The 19,054-nt window shown below is 53.4% G+C and overlaps 2 protein-coding genes across 14 annotated transcripts in view; one reads left to right on the top strand and one right to left on the bottom strand.

The window, feature by feature from the left end:
- Window positions 1-19,054, top strand: part of CACNA2D4 (calcium voltage-gated channel auxiliary subunit alpha2delta 4) — a 114,273-nt gene that overhangs the window by 73,013 nt on the left and 22,206 nt on the right. The gene's annotated exons all lie outside the window — the stretch shown is intronic.
- On the bottom strand, window positions 871-17,587 carry LRTM2 (leucine rich repeat transmembrane protein 2). 4 transcript variants are annotated; one of them, XM_040462941.1, is made up of 6 exons: window positions 16,957-17,587; window positions 10,167-10,350; window positions 9,568-9,705; window positions 6,359-6,949; window positions 3,019-3,432; window positions 871-1,928 (listed from the first exon to the last, which is right to left on the bottom strand). In XM_040462941.1, exons 3-6 carry the CDS (start codon window positions 9,632-9,634, stop codon window positions 1,906-1,908), a joined length of 1,095 nt encoding a protein of 364 aa, XP_040318875.1. In that variant the 5' UTR covers window positions 9,635-9,705; window positions 10,167-10,350; window positions 16,957-17,587; the 3' UTR covers window positions 871-1,905. The 4 variants fall into 4 exon arrangements, with proteins under 4 accessions (XP_040318875.1, XP_040318873.1, XP_040318871.1 ...); XM_040462939.1 differs by having other exon boundaries at window positions 2,955-3,432; window positions 16,957-17,586; XM_040462937.1 differs by having other exon boundaries at window positions 871-3,432; window positions 16,957-17,586.

Genomic DNA, 19,054 nt, shown 5'->3' with positions numbered 1-19,054 from the left:
TCCTGGCTCGCTGGGATATCATCCAAAGGAAAGCTCCTAGGAAGGAGAAAATTCTGTCTTGGTCTCTGATGACTAATGACCATAGAGCCCAGGCCCAATTAGCCAGAGGCCGGTCCAGGCCGGGAGATGAGTCACTCCAGCTTGGGATGGATGAACAACCCCAGAGATCTGGCCCTCTGGCTCATCTCCCCTCCCAGTCTCCCAGCCCCAGCCTCCAGTTTATAATTCTGGTCCCGTCCCACCACTGAACCTGCTCAGTCCTGTGGAAGATCATATTTGTAAGCTCAGAGTGTCATCTGCCTGTCCCTAAAGTCAGTCTTGAAGGTGCAAGAGGATAATAGTTTAAAAGGGATTCCTCTTTCACGTTAGCAACACCCCCAATCTCACCAAAGCTGATAAAACCTAACCAATAGCTCTTGGAGAGCCCTGCCCCTGCCTCCCATCACACAGTGGTGTCCTCTGGGCAAATGCATGCCTTCCTACCACATCCACTCATCTGTCCTTGACTGTCACAGTGGATGAGCACACAAAGGGCTCGGAGCAGTGACAGGTCTCCAGCTGACCTTCACTGCCCAGTGCTACATGGAGACCCAACCTGAGGCTCACGTACCCATACTGTGAGGCCAGCACATGGGTGACTTGTCACACTCGGCTACAGAACCCGTTCTAACCCAGGACTCAGCCCTCCACATCTCTCCTGGCAGTGCCCCAAGGCATTCCCTCAGGCAGGAGTTTCCTGTCTGTCTTATGGAGGTCTGGACACTGGGGTGACATCCTGAAGCAATTTTTGCAGCTGCCTGGGGAGGTCAGGGCACAGGAAGCCACTCTCCCAGCACCTACATGCCCTCCCCACCCAAGGAAACCAGGAGGTACGTAGGAAAATACAGTCTTTATTGTTCTTCTGAAACAACAAACCAGAAATATAATTTTGCCTTTAAAAATCTTCTGTCTCTGGCTGAAGGTACCACCATTGACAACACCCACCCCTCCCCTCTCTTTCCCTTAGAAAATGCCTAGATCTGGTATTAGCTGGAAAGAAGGAAGACTGTGCCCCTAGCCTCAGGAGACATGTTTAGCAGCCTGCTAAGCAGCATTCCCTGCCTTCCCCCACAACATCCTTCACCTACCATGGTCCTCTATGAGGTGGAAGGATCGAGGGGTGCAAGGCAAGGTGGACATGCCCTGTCCTTCCCTGTTCCTCTTCAGACCCTTGACCTCAGTGTTCCAGTGGTCTCTTCCCAGGCCACCACCAAGACTCCTGTCTTGGAGCCAGAAACCAGCCTGATGCCTCCCGACCCTCCAAAAGCCTTGGAAAACTTGTGTCCAGCAGAGGGAGACCTAGTACTCATCTGAGATCAGACTTGCAGGAGGGCACAGACCTACAAGAGGGGACTAGTGACCCCCAAACCCCATACAGCCATCTTCTCACCTGCCGCCCCTTTTGTGTAGGCTGCTAGTAACAAACAGGCCCCCTGGCCCATGCTCTGGTTTGGAACCCAGTCCAGGTGCAATTAAAACCTCCAGAAAGCCAGACTGAGCACATAAAACCCTGGGAAAGGGACCCCACAACTGAGGCTTCTGAGCAGAATGTGGCAGCCCTCTCTCTGCCCCTGGGGTCTGCTTGGAATATGCTGGCAGGCAGTGAGCTTTGGTGAGGGCCACCTGCTTTCCCAAGATGCCACCAATCATGACCCAGTCCCCGCCCCAAGGTCCCAGGCCTAGAGCTGCTTAAGATGGAGGGGTGAGGGGTACAGAGCAATGGTTCTTGGGCTGCAGGCTATAGGAGTGGAACTGGTGGGTGTCCCCATGGGGCCTGGCAGTGATGATGTCCTTAGCGCTGAAGAAATGCCCAGTGGTGTATGTGCCTGGGCTCCCGGGAGGCTGCCATCCACACATGCTGTAGCTTCAAGGCCTCTGGGCTGGTGTCCCTGGAAAACCCAGCAGGAGAGGTGTGAGAGGGTTACCATGGTGACAGGCAGTCTCATCCAGCAGCACCACTTTGGCCCACTTCAGAGAATCTCAAAGGAAGCCTTGTGTTGTCAGTGTGTGCTTCTCCCCCTGTTGACTTGAGAAGATTGCGGTGAGCAAGCAAAAGGTTCTGTGGCCTGAGGGCTAGAGATCCAAGGGGAAACATGTCTCTACTGCCCAAGTTCTCATGACCTGTGTCCATGTGATTCTGTGTGTGTATGTGTGTGAGAGAGAGAGAGAGAGAGAGAGAAAGAGAAAGAGGGAGAAAGAGACAGACAGACAAGACAGAGACCAAGAAAGAGAGAGATTTCCAATAGATATAATTGCGCTGGTGATGCTGAGTGTGTGTGAGAGTGGATAAGTGAATCCAGGAGCAATGCAGTCGGTGTGGCCTATAGCAGATAGAGAGACCTAATGGCTTCAGCAGAGGGGGTGTGTTATAATCATGTTTCTTAGAGCTGGGTCCAGATGCCATGGCTGGTGTGATTGTACATTAGTACTAGCAGTTGAAAGCTGGACCCAACTCCGACACTAAGGGCAGCTGAAAATATATTCCTGGCTTAGAAGAGGGTCACAGAAGTTGACCCTTGGCCCCCCTATCACTTCCTCCCCACCCCTAATGCAGATGAGGTGCTATGAGCAGGAGGTAGGGAGAGTCACCCAGTCTACAGCCAGGGCAGGAAGGGCAACAGGGGAACACTGAGTCCAGAAGCCTCCACTTGCACACATATCCTTTCTTCCCTATGGCCAGAAGCTTAGGGAGATCCCCCAGGTGTTCCAGAGACTTGGTGGCTCAGAAAGGAGCATGAGCAGGAGCCTTTAGCACAAGGGTGGCTTCCGCAGAGACTTGGAAGTTCATGGAGACAGCCGCACTGTGGCTTGTTTGCTGGAGGGATGGGGAGGAGAGGGGAGGGGGGGGCTATGGTGAAGGGAAGGGCAAGCCCTTACTGAAGCAATCCCCAGAGTGCTCTCCCAGCCCATCCTACCTAGGCCAAGTGGGGCTGGGCTCTCACGCCACAGAAGAGATCTGCTTCTGGTCTTCATGCTCACCCTCCGGGTCCCCCATTAGGGGCTGCCTCTTCTTGAGCTCCCGGTGGTACTTGGCCATAAGGGAGGCATAGATGCAGCCATAGGCAGCAGCCACCACCATCATGATGCAGACAATGCCACAGACAACCCCCGCGATGATCACCGTGCCGATGGCCCGCCTCACGCTCACCGGCCGATACCTCTGCTTCTGGGGGCAAGCAGTGCTGGGCTCGGGCTCGGGCTCAGCCCCTGGCTTGGGTTTAGCAGGTTCAGGGCTTGCCTTGGTACAGGGTGGCCCAGGAATATCCAGCCCAGCTGAGCTATTCTCATCCTCCAGCTGGGAGCAGTAGTTGAACATCTCCATGGGGACCACACGCATGTCCTTCCCCCTCAGTTCCTTAGGTAGGGTGCAGGCAAGCTGGTCCAGGCGCCCCCCTGCATCCAGGGAGAAAAAAAAGAGGAGATGACGAGACATGCAGAACCTGGACTCCCTCTCCCCATCCCCAGAAAGCCCAGAAGGTCTAGTTTCTATCAGGAATGCAGTCAGTCCTGAAATCACATCAATAGGAGAGGAAGAGAGAAGAAAAACTAGCATTTATTAAGCCAAGTATCATGATAGGTGAGGTACCTATATCATGTCATTTCATCTACACAGAAGCCATATGAAATGGATATTACCATTATTCCCATTTTAGAGCAGCACACAACCATTTCAGTCAAGCCTGCTCCCTCCAGTGTCAAACTGATGCACAAGAGTAAGGCAATGCTTATATATGGAGGTACTCAGGGAAGAGTTGACAATGCAAAGATAGAGCCAAGAACCCTGCCCAGGCTATAATTCTTCTCTTCTCCTTGCCCCTGAATCTGCCCGTTCACTATCTGTAAACCCAGGGCACTGTTCTCCACAGTATCTAATTACTCCAGAGCTCCTCCCTCTCACAAACAGGACCACGCTTCCATGCAGAACCTTTTGGTTGCCCAAGACCACCTATTTGGAGAAAAAAGGTCGGGTGATAATGTTTTCCTCTTCCTTTTTAAGAGCAACTATAACCCCTTAGCACCCCAACCACAGCATCTCTGAGTGAAGCAGCATCTTGAAAGGAAATCCTGAAAACCCATGAGGGCAAAGGAGAGGGGGCCAGTGCTAATGAGGGGGTGTGGGCAGCAATAGGTGCATGGGCTAATCACAACAATAGTGATAGCCACACAATGGTGAAGTCATGAGGGCATGTAGATGAAGAACATGGGTGGGGTAAGAGAGAAAGTAGCTGAGGAGAATCCCCTAGGATGTCAAAGTCAGATTTTGGCATTCTATCCACTTCCAGGCAAGGGACACCCCCCCCCCTTCTAAATGGCCCCTGCTAAATGTGCTCCTGCCAGTCCATCACTCCCAGGTCCATCTCCCAGCACAGCTGCTGCAAGCCTCCTCATACAACAGATATGCTTCTCCTGGGATGCTGATGAAAACACCCTGGGATTTTTTTTTTTAAAGAAATGCAAGGTTGAAAACAACTGTACTATTGAAATTTCCAAAAATATATATTCCCATTCCATGCCCTCTTGTGCTGAGAATTTAGTTCCTGATGACTATATGAAAGGACAAGGACATTCCCTTGGGATAACACATGGGTCTGAAGACACCTGGTTTCTAGTTCCCCTATGCCACTGACTGCCTGGGTGACCTATGGCAGGTCTTACATCCAGTGAAATGTGTCCAAGAGCCACCTCTGTACAGGCAGGAACTGGGTGCTGAGATGGGGACAACCTCACCTTCCTGCTCCAAAACCTGAGGTTGAATCATCTTGCACAAATTATTTAATTTAATTGCATTTGAGTCTTGTTTTCTTGGCCATAAAATAAGAACAGCTAACTCACTTAACTGCTATAGGGATTAAACAGATAATGTACATGAAAAAATATTTGTAAACTGGAAGCTATATTAATTATTATTTCCCAACTCACAAAAATGGGAGAAATCATCATAGTGACTAACATTTTATGGCACTTTACAGTTTGTAAAATTTTTTAATTAACTAACACATGAGAATATCACCCAAATAATTGAGATGGTGGCTGGATATGAAACAAAAGGAGTAAGACTGAGGAAAAGCATACTCTTCATACTGATTCACTCATTCAGCAAATATTCATGGAGCGTCTACTTTGTGCTGGGCACAAATTATGTCTTATTAAGTCCATTTGCTATTATGGATATTACTAACAAATGAACAAATAAGTGAATAGGTTTCATGGAGGACTTACTTTATGCTAAGTACTTGTCGAGACACTTTTTGTGCATTACTATTTAATCCTCACAATGATTCTATGAGATAGGTGTTATTTGCCCCATTTTACAGATGAGAACACTACCACAAAGAGGTTTCTCAGGATCCCACAGCTAGTAAGTGAGTGACAGGGCCACACATCAAACCCAGATCTGGCACTTTTAACCATTATGCTCACTTCTTTGCCCTCCTTTTCCATTCCATTTTATAGTCATTCTAGAACTTTCCCAGGTTAACAAAAAGGGGAAGGGAAAAGAGTAAAACTAAAGATAGGTGGGGGCACCTGGGTGGCCCAGTCAGTTGAGCATCTGATTTCTGCTCAGGTCATGATCTCGCAGTTTGTGAGTTTGAGCCCCGCATTGGGTTCTGTGCTGACTTCTCAGAGTCTGGAGCCTGCTTCAGATTCTGTGTCTCCTTCTCCCACTGGCTCCTCCCCCACCTGCACTCTCTCTCTCTCTCTCTCTCTCTCAGAGATAAATAAACATTAAAAAAAACCTAAAGACAGTTGGCTTATTAAAAGCTTTGAATATAAAACTTCTTGAGACAGAGAGTTGAGATCATCATCAAAGTGAAAATTTGGTTTTATCTGTGGATTTAAATTCCACACTCCTGAAACTGTAGATATTTAAGAAGGTATTGTATTATTCAGAAGAGCAAGGGTGTTTTTTCTTCCTCCTATCATGCCAGGGAAGCCCAGAGGCATACCTGGTGGGATGCAGAGAAAAATTATACTGAGTCTTTAAGTTGCCTCATGAAACCTACAGAAGTGAGATCAAGTTACAGTGAGTCAGTCTAAAAGAAAAAGAACAGGAAGGAGGCTGGGAGCTGGGAGGGGTACACAGGGAAGAAAGCGTATCAGTAGAACAGGAGGGAAAGCAGCACGGGCCTCTCAGCCCTGCTGATGATTTGGAACCGAGGCTGAGACTCTTCCAGCCAGCCCTGCTGGTAGAGAGGTAGGACCACCCCCTTCTCCCTGGACCTCAGCCCTGAGTCAGCACTCAGCCTCCAGGAAGTGTGTTGGGCCAGGGGGTGACCCTCCCAATTCCTCACACCCAGGCAGGACTAGCTGTGCTTACCTCGGTAGGAAAACCACTCCATCCAGTGCTTGAAATCACGTAGGTTACAGTCGCATTCCCAGGGATTGTCCCCAACCTGCAGCAGCTGCAGGCTTGCGAGGGGTTCAAATGTCAGCCGGTCCAGGTTCTGCAGACGGTTGGAGCGAAGTGATAGGGAGCGCAGAGCCGGGAGTCCATCGAAAAGGCCAGGGGGCAGCTGGGCCAGGCCGTTGATGGACAGGTCCAGGTGGCGAAGCAGGGGCGAGTGCTGCAGCAGGTCCCTGTCCAGGGTCCTGATGCTGTTATTGCGCAGCTGCAGCTCTGTAAGATTCGTCAGGTCCCGGAAAATGGAACGGGGCAGCTGGTCCAGGAAGTTGTTGGATAGGTCCAGCCGCTGCAGGCTGGACAGATTGGCGAATGCCCAGCTAGGCAGGGCACTCAGCTTATTGTTCAAGAGTAAGAGGGTTCGGGTGGCAGCGGGCAAGTCCGGGGGCACCATGGTGAGGCCTAAGCCACTGCAGTCCACCTCCAGGCTGCGGCTGTCACACTTACAGGAGAAGGGGCAGGCGGGGAGGGCCTCCACAGCATACAGGGTGATCCAGCAGGTGATCCCTGGAGGGGAAGAGAACAAAGAGGTGGAAAGAAAGCAACAGGCTGGGGGTTATCACCTCCTGCTTCTATGCCCTCCTTTCTAATTTGTATCATAATGGCCTCTTGACTTTATCTGTTTTGGCCCAAGCCACAGTCAATACACAAACCTTTACTGACCACATAAAAAGATAATTAACAAACCCAAAGCAGGTCTATATTATTGGACATCACACAGTGTCAGTAGGGCTTCTTGCCTCCCAGCATATCTAGCAAAAGAATCCCTTTAGTGGAGTACAGTCTTGCAGAATGGCAGACCTGAGTCCAGAAGACAAGCAATGTTGTTCCACAAAAATGTCCCAGCTTGCAGGGCCTCCCATGGTTGATCTTCTTGGGAGTTTGGGCCCACTGACACCATAGATGTTGACAAAATAAAGGATCTAGTAGTCAAAGAAGCCTCCTCCCTTGTTCCTCTCCCAGTGTCACAGAGAAGGATTCTCTTTCCAAAAGAAAATGGCCACACTACTGCTTCCTTCTCCTCTGTACCCCCGCCCCAACTTGGAGCTGTACTAGGCTAAGACATGCCATGCATGGAAGCATGAAGACCAGAAGCTTGAGCCCATCTACAGTCCCACTCCAGAGACCACTGTGGAAATGATGAGGATAAGATGCACAATTCCACTTCCATGCTGAGGAAGACTTGGGCACAAGCCACTTCACACCATAGGTCCAGAAGTTTCCTATTTATTCTCATTCTAAAACCTGCCATGAACTTAGGCTGGGTTCCTGTTCCTAAGGGCTACAGAATGGACCCATTAACAACATTCCATTAGTGGTCCCATGTTTTGCCCAGGACCCCTCTGAGTAAGCTCAGAGCCTAGTCCGGGGAAGGGCTGGGGGGTGGGAGAGGGGCCTAAAAGAACAATCACAACAGAGCAGTTCATCCTATTGCCCAGCAGCCCTTTTTCAGAGTGACTGCGAAAGTTAAGTGTCTTCCTGAGTATCAGAGAAGCTTGCTCACTGTGAAAGAGTTTTCTCTTTCTCATCCCTGGGATGAGCTCAAAATAGTTCAACTTCACTAAGTCAGCACCCGGTCTGGCAAATTACTGGCCCCATCTTGGATGTGGGATTCATGCAGATCTGACAGCACGTGGGAGGCTGTAGAGGGCCAGGGGTGGGAGTGCCCTTTTGTGCTCTCTCTCTTCCGTTCATGGCATGTCTTAGGCTAGTGCAGCTCCAGGTGTGGGGGTGCAGAAGGGAAGGGAGAAGTAGTGTGGCCATTTTCTTTTGGAAAGAGAAGCCCAGAGGAAAGACCCTAGCCAGGGAAGTGGCAGAGAAGTTCAGACCCAGTTCGTGGCCCAGGTGGCCCCACCCAGACAGGCAGCAGCCACCCTGACTTGAGTGCCTGAATGAATCTGTGTCTGGTAGATGTCCGACTGTCTGGTGTCCTCAAGAGCAGAGCTTGAAGGAACAGTAGGGGACTGTCCCGCCCCTACACACACACACACACACACACACACACACACACACATACCTGCAGGGTCACTGACAGCTGAGAAGCAGACTGCAAGGCTGACACCTGAGCCTCTTCATTCTCAGGGGGAAATGAGCACAGTCATGGCCATGGGAGCCAACTAGTGACCCTCCCTGGCCACATGTGAACACCTGCTGCTACCTGTCACCCTCTTACCCCTCTGAGCCCGTCTGCTGCCAGGTCAGCCTGCCCCCACACTACCCCCACTATGCCATTTGAAAATCAACATTCTTCAGACTTTACTTTCCACAGGAAAAAATTCAATCCATCCAGCTTCCCTCTCAAAAGGATCAACATAACCAGAAGCCATTATTCTCCCCCCCTGAGAAATTCAGGGTGACATAAAAGCTCTGGTGACAAGAAAACATAATCCTGTATTGCAAGGTGTTGAATGATTCCAGAATGAGGTTGAAAGGGGATCTGAGCAGCTCGGGGATCAGCCATTCTCACATGATGAATAATTCAGGCTGCTTATGTAGTGGGGCAACCACATCACAGGACTGACCTTACGAGGGGAGAAGTCAGGCAGAATAATGTCTTTTAGGACTATGTCTTACCTCTTAACCACACAGCCTTGGGCAAACCGGTCCTTACAGACCTCAGCCCTCTCCCTCATGTGACGAGAATTCTCAGGGCTTCTTTCAACCTGACAACTTAAAGCCTTTCTTATGGGAAATGGACGCCTCAGTCTCCTCAGAAGGAGGGGTGGGACCCAACCTGTAAGGTCCTTCCAGCACCACGACCCAGGAGCTCTCTAGCTCCCTCCATTTCAGAGCTGGGAAGTCTGAGGCAGAAGAGAAGTCTCCAGGCTCACCCAGCCAATGGAAGAAATGAGGGAGACTCGCCATTAGAACAAAAGGACTCTCCTAAACTGGACTTCTGGGCACAGGAACAGACTCACCTAGGAAAACAGGTCCACCCATCATGGCCTCCAGCTCCCAATTTAACCACTAAAGCTCTCAGCGTCGACTCTTCCTTTGCCACAGATGCGTAGCATGGGCAAGATTTTAGAGGGCAACCTCTGGCCCCCAGAGCCCCCTGAAGCCTGGCATGCATCCCTGCACGCCAGGCTAGCCCCTGCCACTTGCCCCCACCCCATGGTACTCACAGTAAATCTGCCTCCACAGCACGGCAAGCCCGGTCCTTTGCTCGGGGCCACTGCCCCGGGCCAGCATGGTGAATGCCACAGCTCTCAAGGCCCTGAACCTCTGGGGAGAGAGGAGCCTCTCGGTGTGTGCTGTCAGTCCTGAGAGAGAGAGAGAAAGAGAGTGGTGAGCAGGCACTCGAGGCCCCATTCCAGCCCAGGGGTTAGGGAGAGGGCCAGGTGTCTCTTTACACTCCTTGTCGTCCCCTCTCCTGTCCTTCTCAGCTCAGCTATGGTTCCCTGGGGGGTGGGGGTGGGATGGGTACGAGGGGCAGAGAAGCCAGGAATCCTTCCACTTCCCTGGGTGACTGGGGAGGCAAGGAGGCAGGCTCCGGCCTTTGGCATAGCACTGGGCTCTGTGTGTGGGACTCTTCTGCATCCTCTCCCCTGTCTCTCTTGTGGTCTCTCTGGTGTGTTGATCTCTAAAATGTTTTGGAAACATTTTATGGTCTCCTTTGTGGGCTTTCCCCCATGTCACAGATGGGGAAATTGAGGGATCTGTCTACCAGGTAAGCAGAGTGAGGCCATAGTGACACTGTTGCCAGGCCTGGCGCTGCTCTTACCATGGCCCCCGAGGAGGCAGAGTCTGCTGCTGAGTCAGGTGTGCAGCCTGGGCCTCGCTCTTGCTGCCGGATGGCCTCCTGCTTCCCCTCCACCTTTGCCTGAGAGGTGAGGTGCAGTGCTCTGTCTTCCGCCCGCTGGGCTATAATAAGACTCATCAGCTCAGGGAGTTCATGCAGCAGCTGTCTATGCAGGAGACAGGGGCAGGAAGGAGAAGAGGAGATTTTGGAGCACAGGGAGGGCTAGGACTGGCCCTGGGGCTGCAAGAAGGCAGGTTTCTCTCGCAGATGATGAAAGAGGGGTACTCACCCTGTCTAAGGTCTCAGGACCTGCCCTGCCCCAACCCTATGGCTAATAAGAGGGACACGGGCCCTCCTCTGGTCCTCATTTCCTTCCAGATATGGCTAAGGCCCTTAGACAGAGGCCAGAGCCTCCACTCTCCCAGCCCCAGCAGAGGAATGGGAGAGGAGACTGTGGTGGGCTGCCCTGCAGCAGGATGGGACAAGGTGGGGAAGGGGACAGGGGAAGGGAAGACCCTGCCCACAGCCCAGCCCCTCCGGCTCCCAAAGGGCACCGTCCTCTCAGCCCACTGCTTCTGGCTGGCTCCTCTGGTTTCCTGCTGCAGCCTTCCCTCTCCTCGCCCCCTCCCCTGCCCCCATCCTCCGGAGCCAGGGGCAGAGTTAAGCAGGCAGCTGAGGAGGTGGAATGGGCTGCTGGGAAGCTAATGCGTTCAGCTCTGAAGTCTCTGCACCCAGTGAAGCGAGTTTCCCTCAGGCATTTCAGGTCCTGCTGCAGCTCCTGGTGTCTCTCACTGCCTCTCCAGCTCCCACTCTTGAATCCAGCTGCCTCTGGTGACAAAACCCACATAAAACACAGCGACCCCTGCGAGAACTTCAGCTGTACTACCAGCAAGAGCATCCTGGTGTGTGGGGGTCTTGGCTTTGCCTTCCCCCCACCCCTCCACCGGGGGGGGGGGGCGGTTCCAGGTTGTACAGGCCTCCCAGAAGCTGGCAGAGACAGCCACAACAAGTGGCCCCTGACATGGGGCATGGGGAACAGCCAGGTTCCCCACACTGCCTCTTGGCTGAGGTGTGAAGAAGCCTAGAGCAGCTCAGGTATCTTCTCCAGCTGTTCTCTCAGGGCCAGGCCCCCATAGGCTCCTAGTTCAGAAGCCCAGGCAGGCAGGACTCCTAGTTTCCTTCTGGTCCACCACTCCCTAGCTGTGCAACCTTAAACAAACCCGTACACTCTCTGAGCTCCAATTATCTTATCTCTAAAAGTGGTGATCGTAATACTTCATGGGCGGAATCTCTGTGTGGATCCATTTAATTAAGGGAGGAGAGTTAGCATTTACTATATTTAGTACACATTACCTTAGGAGAGAATTCAGGCGAATGTGCCCAGCTTGGACTTGAGCCCATGATAGATGTGAGGAAACACCAGTTCCCTTCTTCTGTGGGTAGGGGAGAGCAGCTTGCAACAGCTCTAGGTAATGTCTCCTTCCTGGTCCCACCAACCTCACGCATGTGTTTACTTCTCTATTCCTGAGCAGATGGGCCATCACATGATGCTCATGGCCAGACACCCCACACACACAGGCTTCACAGACTTCCATTGCAGATGACAGTGTCCAGCCTCTCTGTGTCCCTCAGGCCCTGACCCTCAGAACGATCTGTTTCTCCAGCAAGAACCCTCACATCCAGAGCTCACAGCACCCACACAATATTAGGCAGCTTGGTGGCCATCCAAGGCACAGAGATGAGGACCAACTTGCTCAGGGTCACACGCTAGATCAGAGATAGGTCATGGGCTTCTGAGCCTGGCTGCTCATCCACTCCCTGGCAACTGTGGGGTCTTAAGGGAAGACACATATGTCAGGGCAGGGTGCACATAGGCTCCCAGACACGTGTGTGGAGCTTCCAACATAGCACCTGGTGCAAACACACACCCACAGAGAGCTGTGCAGTTAGGCACGTGCTCACACACACACACACACACATGCACACACGCGTGCACACACACATGCCCTGCCAGCAGCCCTCCAGCCCTCCTCTTCAGATGCCAACAGTCAGCACAGTGAGATGCCTGGCAGGTCCCAGAAGCCCCCAGCGGACAGATGTACAGGGGTACCTCCAGCCTAGAAGGCAATCTCTACCACAGGAGTTTTTCTATACCCAGACCCACAAGGGTGCTGGAGACCCAATCCAGGCCTCCGCTCTGCTCTTTCCAGCTTTCTGCAAGGAGACAGGTGGCAGAGAATCCCTCTCACCCAAGCCCAGGCCCTATGTCCACCTGAACCTCCTCTCCTCTTTCAAGCAGGTTCTCCTTTTCCACCCCACTTACCCCTCCCTGACCTCAGTGTCACACCCATGGTGAGCCGAGGAGTTGACCAGCAAGCACCCATCAGTGGAGACAGTGGCCTGGAGCAGGTCCTGATGCCCATCCCCAGACTTAGACAATGTCACCTATACAAGGCAAGTCAGGCAAGTTGCCATAATGCAGACCCATAGGCATCATCTTTCAAGGTGGCAGGGCACTGTTGACCCTAGTATCTCTGGAGATATGTGATGAAAACAAAATCCCCCAGGCCCATGGGTAGGGGATGGGGGCTTCACCTGTGCTCCCTAGGGAGCTGGCCCTGCCTCCGTGGGCACCATGGAAGTGACCTTTAGGGAGATTTGGGGCTAGAACCCAGCACTTCCTGGCTCCTTGGCCCTTTGCCCACAAGCACACCTCCAACCAAAGAAGCCCTTCCTACCCCCAGAAGTATCTAGCCTCATCAGGAAAGGGGGTGACCTACATTAGGAGAGCAGCTGCTGCAGCAGGCGCTGGCCGGCTGCTGGAATAAATTTACACTGTCTGAGAGGGAAGTCCCACCCAGGATGGAGAATGAAGGACAGAAGAGAGCAGGGAGGTCCTGCCAGAAAGATCTACCTCCAAGTCCTACAGCTTCCTGGCTCTGGATGCCAGACCTGCTCCTAATCATCATGGGACTCACTGTCCCAGTCCCAGAGACAGAGACACCAGAGAGAGGGGCTGGGCCCCAGCAGGAAACCCCTGCTTCCTTTGCCAGCCTGTGCTGAGAGAACCAGGATTGGAGGATGGGGCCAAGGAGCTACAAGCAATCAGATGGAGAACCCCTGAGAACCCTTTGCTACTCGGCATGGTCCATGGGCCTCACCTAGGCATTTCTTAGATGTGGAATCTCAGGTCCCACCCTGGTCCAAATGAATTAGAATCTGAATTTTAACAAGATCCCAAGCTTGAGAAGCACAAGACGAGATTGCTTCTCCCCCAGCAGGCCCCGGCAGCTCCCAGGAGGCCATGCCAGTCAGTCTCTGGAAGCCAGGCCCCATCTCGGAAGCGTCAGTGACCTGGGCCTAGTGGGGAGGATACTGACACTGGCACCCCCTTCAAAAAGCCTCTGTATGGGAAGAAGCGGTGACCATAGCCACAAACGTCTGTGTATAGTGTCCTTGGTCCTCATAACAACTCTCTGAGGTTGGTATTACTTTTAACACCATTTTTGCAGATGGGGAAACTAAGGCAAAGGAAATTAAGTAATTTGCCTCTGGATAGGCCCTGGAAGAATGAATACAGCTTTGGGTTCAAGCAGTCTGGTGACAAAACTACTAACTCAGCTGCCTTTATAGGCTTCTCGGGCTATTCTGTTCCCGGTCTGTTTACACACGGAGGTTCCGGGTATAAGAAGGAAAAGGCAGAAAAGGGAGACGCAACCTTTCACTTATACAGTACTTCACAGTTTACACAGCATTCCCTCACCCACTGTCTCACTGGATCTGAGGAGGCAGAGGTTTAATGCCCCTCCTCCTGATGAAGAAACAGGGTCTGTGAGGTCCTGGACTCAGACACAAGCCCGGTCTCCCCCTCCCAGCCCCTCCTTCCAGTAGCATCATAGATGTAGGGAGAAGCCCCAGGTGGCCAAGATCTTAGGAAAGGAAGGGAAGGGGGCTTTCTAGAAACCTTCCGGCAGAAGGTTGGGTGCTGAGGTGAGGAGGGTAGTCTGGGAGCTCCAGGGAAGCCAGGCGTGGAGGATAGTGATAGAATGAGAGGCAGCAATAAGAGCAGAAGGTTCCACGTGCTCCTGCTGAGCTGAGTGGGTGCAGCATCCCCTGGAGACTGGGAGTGGGGGCTGCTTCCCGGGTGGGGCACCTCACCTCAGCCCCCTGGGCGAGGAGCAGCCAGCCAGAGCCCCCAAATCCGAGTGCTCAGGTTAGGTCGGTGCAGAGCCATGGCCTCTCTGTGCTTCTGCCCCTTCAATTCCTCCTACAGACAGAGATAATCCTCCAAGTGGAGCTGCCTCAGACCCCAGCTAGAAATCTCCAGCACACCCACCAGCAGCCTGGTGTCCACACCCTTCCCCTGATGCCTCTGTCACGTCCATCTCCCCAAGTCAAGTGTCCAAACCATACAACTGCTTAATGCCTATTGTACCTCAACCCAGGGTTCCTGACTCCTGGGACATCATGCTGTCCCTGCCATTCACCTCCACTGGTATCTCTCCCTTTGGTCAAGTATCTCTCGTTGAGGACAAGGCTTCTGCACGCCCTCAGCATCCAAGACTCACAGGACTTACAAGCAGAAAGGGACTTCGTAGTCGCCTGTGCACCCACTTCATTCTGCAGAAAGGTGAAGGTCACAGGCGGGTGAGAAGCACCAAGAGGGTGAGAGGCACCTGCACCGCAGAGCGGCCTGAGCTGAGCCCTGTTTGGTGGGGACTGTGCAGGGCTGGGCTCTGCACCTGCTGCCTCCAGTCTGGCCATCTGGGCCCTTCCAAGAGACATTCTCAGTCTCTTCCTGCCTGTCACCCCCATAACATACACTGCCCAGGCAGCACGGAAGCAGGTTTTTTTTAATCTATCTGTACTTGGAACAGGCAAACCTTCCTGGTTCATTTCAAAATGCATACCCCATTCTCACCCCCAGCTTCCTGCATCCTGGTTTCCTTGTTGAATATTCCTGATCCCAAACAGATCCTCTGCTAATCAGAACAGAAACACCCCCTGAGTCGTTCCTCACCGGAGCCCCTCTCTGTTGTGAACAAACTAAGCACATTCATTGAGGTCATGGATCTGGGCTCAGGCCATGGCCTTGGGTCGGGGCGGTGGGGGGTGGGAAGGGGGACAGAAGAGGCTTGACCTGGGTAGAAGGAGGGAGAACCCGAGAAGAGAGACTGCCTCCGCTCCAAGTCCTTCCTCCCCAGACACCCCAACATTACATAAAGGCCCTCCCCTGCCTCCTCCCCATGATACCCATTCCATCAAAAACAGCCCAGTAGGGCCCCTTGGCTTTAGTGCCTAGGAAATGGGAATAAGGTTTGCTTATCTGGGCCCCAGACACAGCTTCCAGCCAAACCCCAAAGAAACCAGATCGGTTGCTTAAGAAACCTCCCTCCTTCTCCTGCCACCCCCAGGCTGGCTTTCCTGGGCTCCCTCTTTTGGCAGTGCCCGAGACAGAGACTGTGGCAGCGGGGAGGTGGGGTGGGAAAAGCAGGAAGCTGCTTCGGGTTTCCCTCCTGCTGGACTTCCCCCGCCCCCTCCACGTGCTCAGCCTCCCCTCCCCTCCCCCAGCCTATGTAGTTATCTAAGCTGCCGGGTGTCAATCTGAGTCATGCCAAGGCAATGCCTAATGTGCCCTGACAGCCAGGTGCCACCCTCACCATCACCCCCAGAAACTCTGAAAAGCTTAGCTCAAGGAAAAGACAAAGCAGTCACTGGAACTGAGCTGGGTGGTCTGGACTCCTGGTCAGACTATCCTCTTTGCATTGTCAAAATGGGCCTCGGGGCTGCTGAGAGCAGCTTTCCTGATACAACTCAGGGTGTCCATGCCCCACTGGGTTGGGAAACCAGGTAGGAATGGCTTGGCCATATACCACCCTCTCCCCCTAAGCTGAGTCCACAATTCCCACCATGGCATAAGGCTTCTGAACCCATTTATGGATAGAGGACTTGGTGTGTAGCTGGGGGACACCCCGAGCGAATTCTCACAAGCCTGGATCCATCCCCTGCCCCTGGGACCCTGGAGGGCTGGGAGCAAGGCCTCAGGCTCACCAAGGAAGAGCTGCAAGGCTTTTCTCCATCGTCCACTCCCAGCCACGCCCCCACCAGGGAGGCTTCCCCAACAGCCGCGTGGACCCATGTCCATGTAGGGAAGAGCTCCACTGCACCCTGTACAAGGGCAGCTTCCTGAAGGCCGACAATCCTGTGCTGAGGGCATCCTGCAGAGAGGCTGCCCCAGGTCTATTCCCAGACCTCAAACAGCAGAGTCCTCCAGCCTGCCATCCCCACCCCCCCACCCCCCGCCCCACCAAGCTGTCCTCTGTACCAGCCCTGTCACCAGCATCCCTTTCCATAGCACCCAAGCTCCTCAGGCTGTGTCCGGGAGCCGGGCAGGCAGACAGCACAGGGCTCTCGGCTGGCACTCCCCGTGCTGCAGGGATTGGTTTCTATGCCCCCCAGGGCCTGTCATCTGGCACTGGCATTGCCCTCCTCTCCCCTCCCCTTCCCCAGCTGCCCCCTCCCCAGCAGAATCCCAGCTCACCTCCCCAATGCTGTGATGTCAGAGTACCCCTGGGTCCTGTATCTTTGGGTCGCCCAGATGTCCGGTACTGAGCACTTCCCCAACCCCAGCCATCGCTCCCAGGCAGCAGGCAACAGCCACTGTCTGTGCAGGGCCAGGAGACCCAGCAAAGATGAGCCCTGTTCCCTGTGACCCAGCTACCCTGCAGCCCCACCGGCCCTTCATTCCTTCTCTCCAGAGGACAGCACTCACCTTTCTTCACCCTGACCGCAAGCTCCTTAAATCAAGTAGCTCTTAGCCGTCCAGCGAGCCCCTCCTGGGATTCCTGGAGAAATCCAGACAGCACTGCCCAGCGGAGCGCTGGGGGCACTGAGTCTCCAGTCGCCCGGCCGGGAGCAGGGACCTGGCACGCAGCGCACAGCACGGGGGAGAAGGAATGCCTGCCGCAGCTGCCAGGGGGACGGGGCTGCTGGGTCAATAGCAAACTGAGAAGGAAAGAGGGAGGGACAGAGGGAGACCGATAGGAAAGGGGAAGAAAGGGAGAGGAGGGGAGCGCGCGCGTGTGCGCGCAAGCGAAGAGACGGAGCAATGGAGTGACAGCTGGGGGTACATCTGTGATGACAGCGACAGTAGCACACACAGGCGCCGCGCGCACAGGCGCACACACACCGGAGGCGCTTGCGGCCAGAGGGCAGCGCTCACCCTTGAAATGCTCACATTTCGGTGGAAAAAAGCACCTATGGATTAACTGCTTCCAACTCGAAAGGAGGAAAGCTGTTGAAAGCCCTTGTACCCTGTACCTCCATCTTCCTTCCCCAATGTCCTCCAAGCTCTCCCTGCCCCGACCGCCACCCCCCTCTCCTGTCTCTCCCCTTCCCTTTGGAGAAAGAGGGCCAGGACCCAGAGGGCAGAGAGGCCCCTAGGAGGCTGGGTCTGTCTCCCGTTCAGAGATCTGCAGGGTAGTATCTTCCATCCTGCCTGTGGAAAAGGAAAAACTAAACCCTTTTCCCAGTCAAAGGGTGATTTATTCCAGAGAGGGTCATTGGAGGGATGCACAGGACAGCCCATATGCCTGGCAGTCCTCCAGAAAGGGGCCCTGAGCCACACAGAGCTAGTGTCATGGTCACACATAGATCACTGAGCTTCAGTGACCCCAGACCAGGGCTATTTAAGGAAGTAAAATGCCAAGGCTGACAGGCTGGGAGCTAAGGGGACTGGAGCTGGTTGACAGGTTGTCTGTAGTGCCCTGGGGTGAGCCCTGGAGGAACCAGGGGTAAATGCAGCCCCGCCCCATCTGACTTGGCTTCTTTAGGCTCCTTGTTCTTATCTAGATGAGGTAGGCTTGCAGAAGGGAAGAGACTGGTATTCAAGAACTCAGAGGCCTCGTTGCTAACTAATCAGGACAAAGAAGTTGAGGAAATTGATATTCCAAGAGATGGCAAGTGTCTGATCCAAAGGCAAAAGACACCAGCAACTAAGCCAGAGGAGGAGCCCCAGCCTGGGGCACAGACCCCTAAGTGACCCTTCCTTGCATCTCTTAAAATCTGCCTGACAAGCAGGTGGCATGGCACGTTGATAATATATGTCAGGGGTATCCTGGTGTCCCTCTTCCACTTTACCTGTGTTCCTTGGGGGATTCACCATCAGGACTGGGGCAGAGGTGAGGGTCAGGTCGAGAAACCCCCAAGATGCCTCTGACAGATGCTCCTGCACCATCTTTTCTGTCTGCCCTGCTGCACAACACAGCAGCAGAGGCTCAGACCACTGTTCCAGGAGGAAAGAGGGCATCTTCTACCTGGGAATTCACCTACACAGAGGTCAAGTGCATCCTATCCTTCAGGCTAACTGCACCCACTTACCTCTAAACAGATCTTGGCTCTCCCAGCTCCTTCCCTGAGGCTGAAACACCCTCCGTCCCCATGGGTAGCCTCCCCCTTCTTAAAATCTCAGCCAGAAAGTCACCACCTTTACCAAGTTTCCCTGTCCGGTCCACAGACTTGACCTTCTCCAATCTATGGCCTTTCTTTGGGGCACCCTTGCGGTTCATATCACAGAAAATGTACAGCAGCTTTCTGTGGGATGGCTTATCTTCTTTCATATACTATGAGCTGTATCAGAAAATGGACTCTGCCTCTCCCACACCCCAGTACATTCTTGTCAGCTGAATCAGGGCTAGAAGGGAAGAAAGAGCCCAAGCCTAGGCATCAGGAGACCCAGAGTCTAGACTCTGCTGCTCATTAACTAGCTATTAGCTAGTTAATGAACCTGACAGCTCTGGGCCTTATTTTCCTGCTCTATAGAATGAGGAGGGAGAATGATTGAGATCTTGGGTCTCCCTTCTGTTACTGGC

This window comes from Herpailurus yagouaroundi, unplaced genomic scaffold, assembly GCF_014898765.1.
Source record: "Herpailurus yagouaroundi ecotype Mexico unplaced genomic scaffold, PumYag 355, whole genome shotgun sequence".
Classification (NCBI taxonomy): domain Eukaryota; kingdom Metazoa; phylum Chordata; class Mammalia; order Carnivora; family Felidae; genus Herpailurus; species Herpailurus yagouaroundi.
The sequence above is the reverse complement of the archived record's forward strand: the minus strand, read 5'-3'. Positions and strand labels throughout refer to the sequence as shown.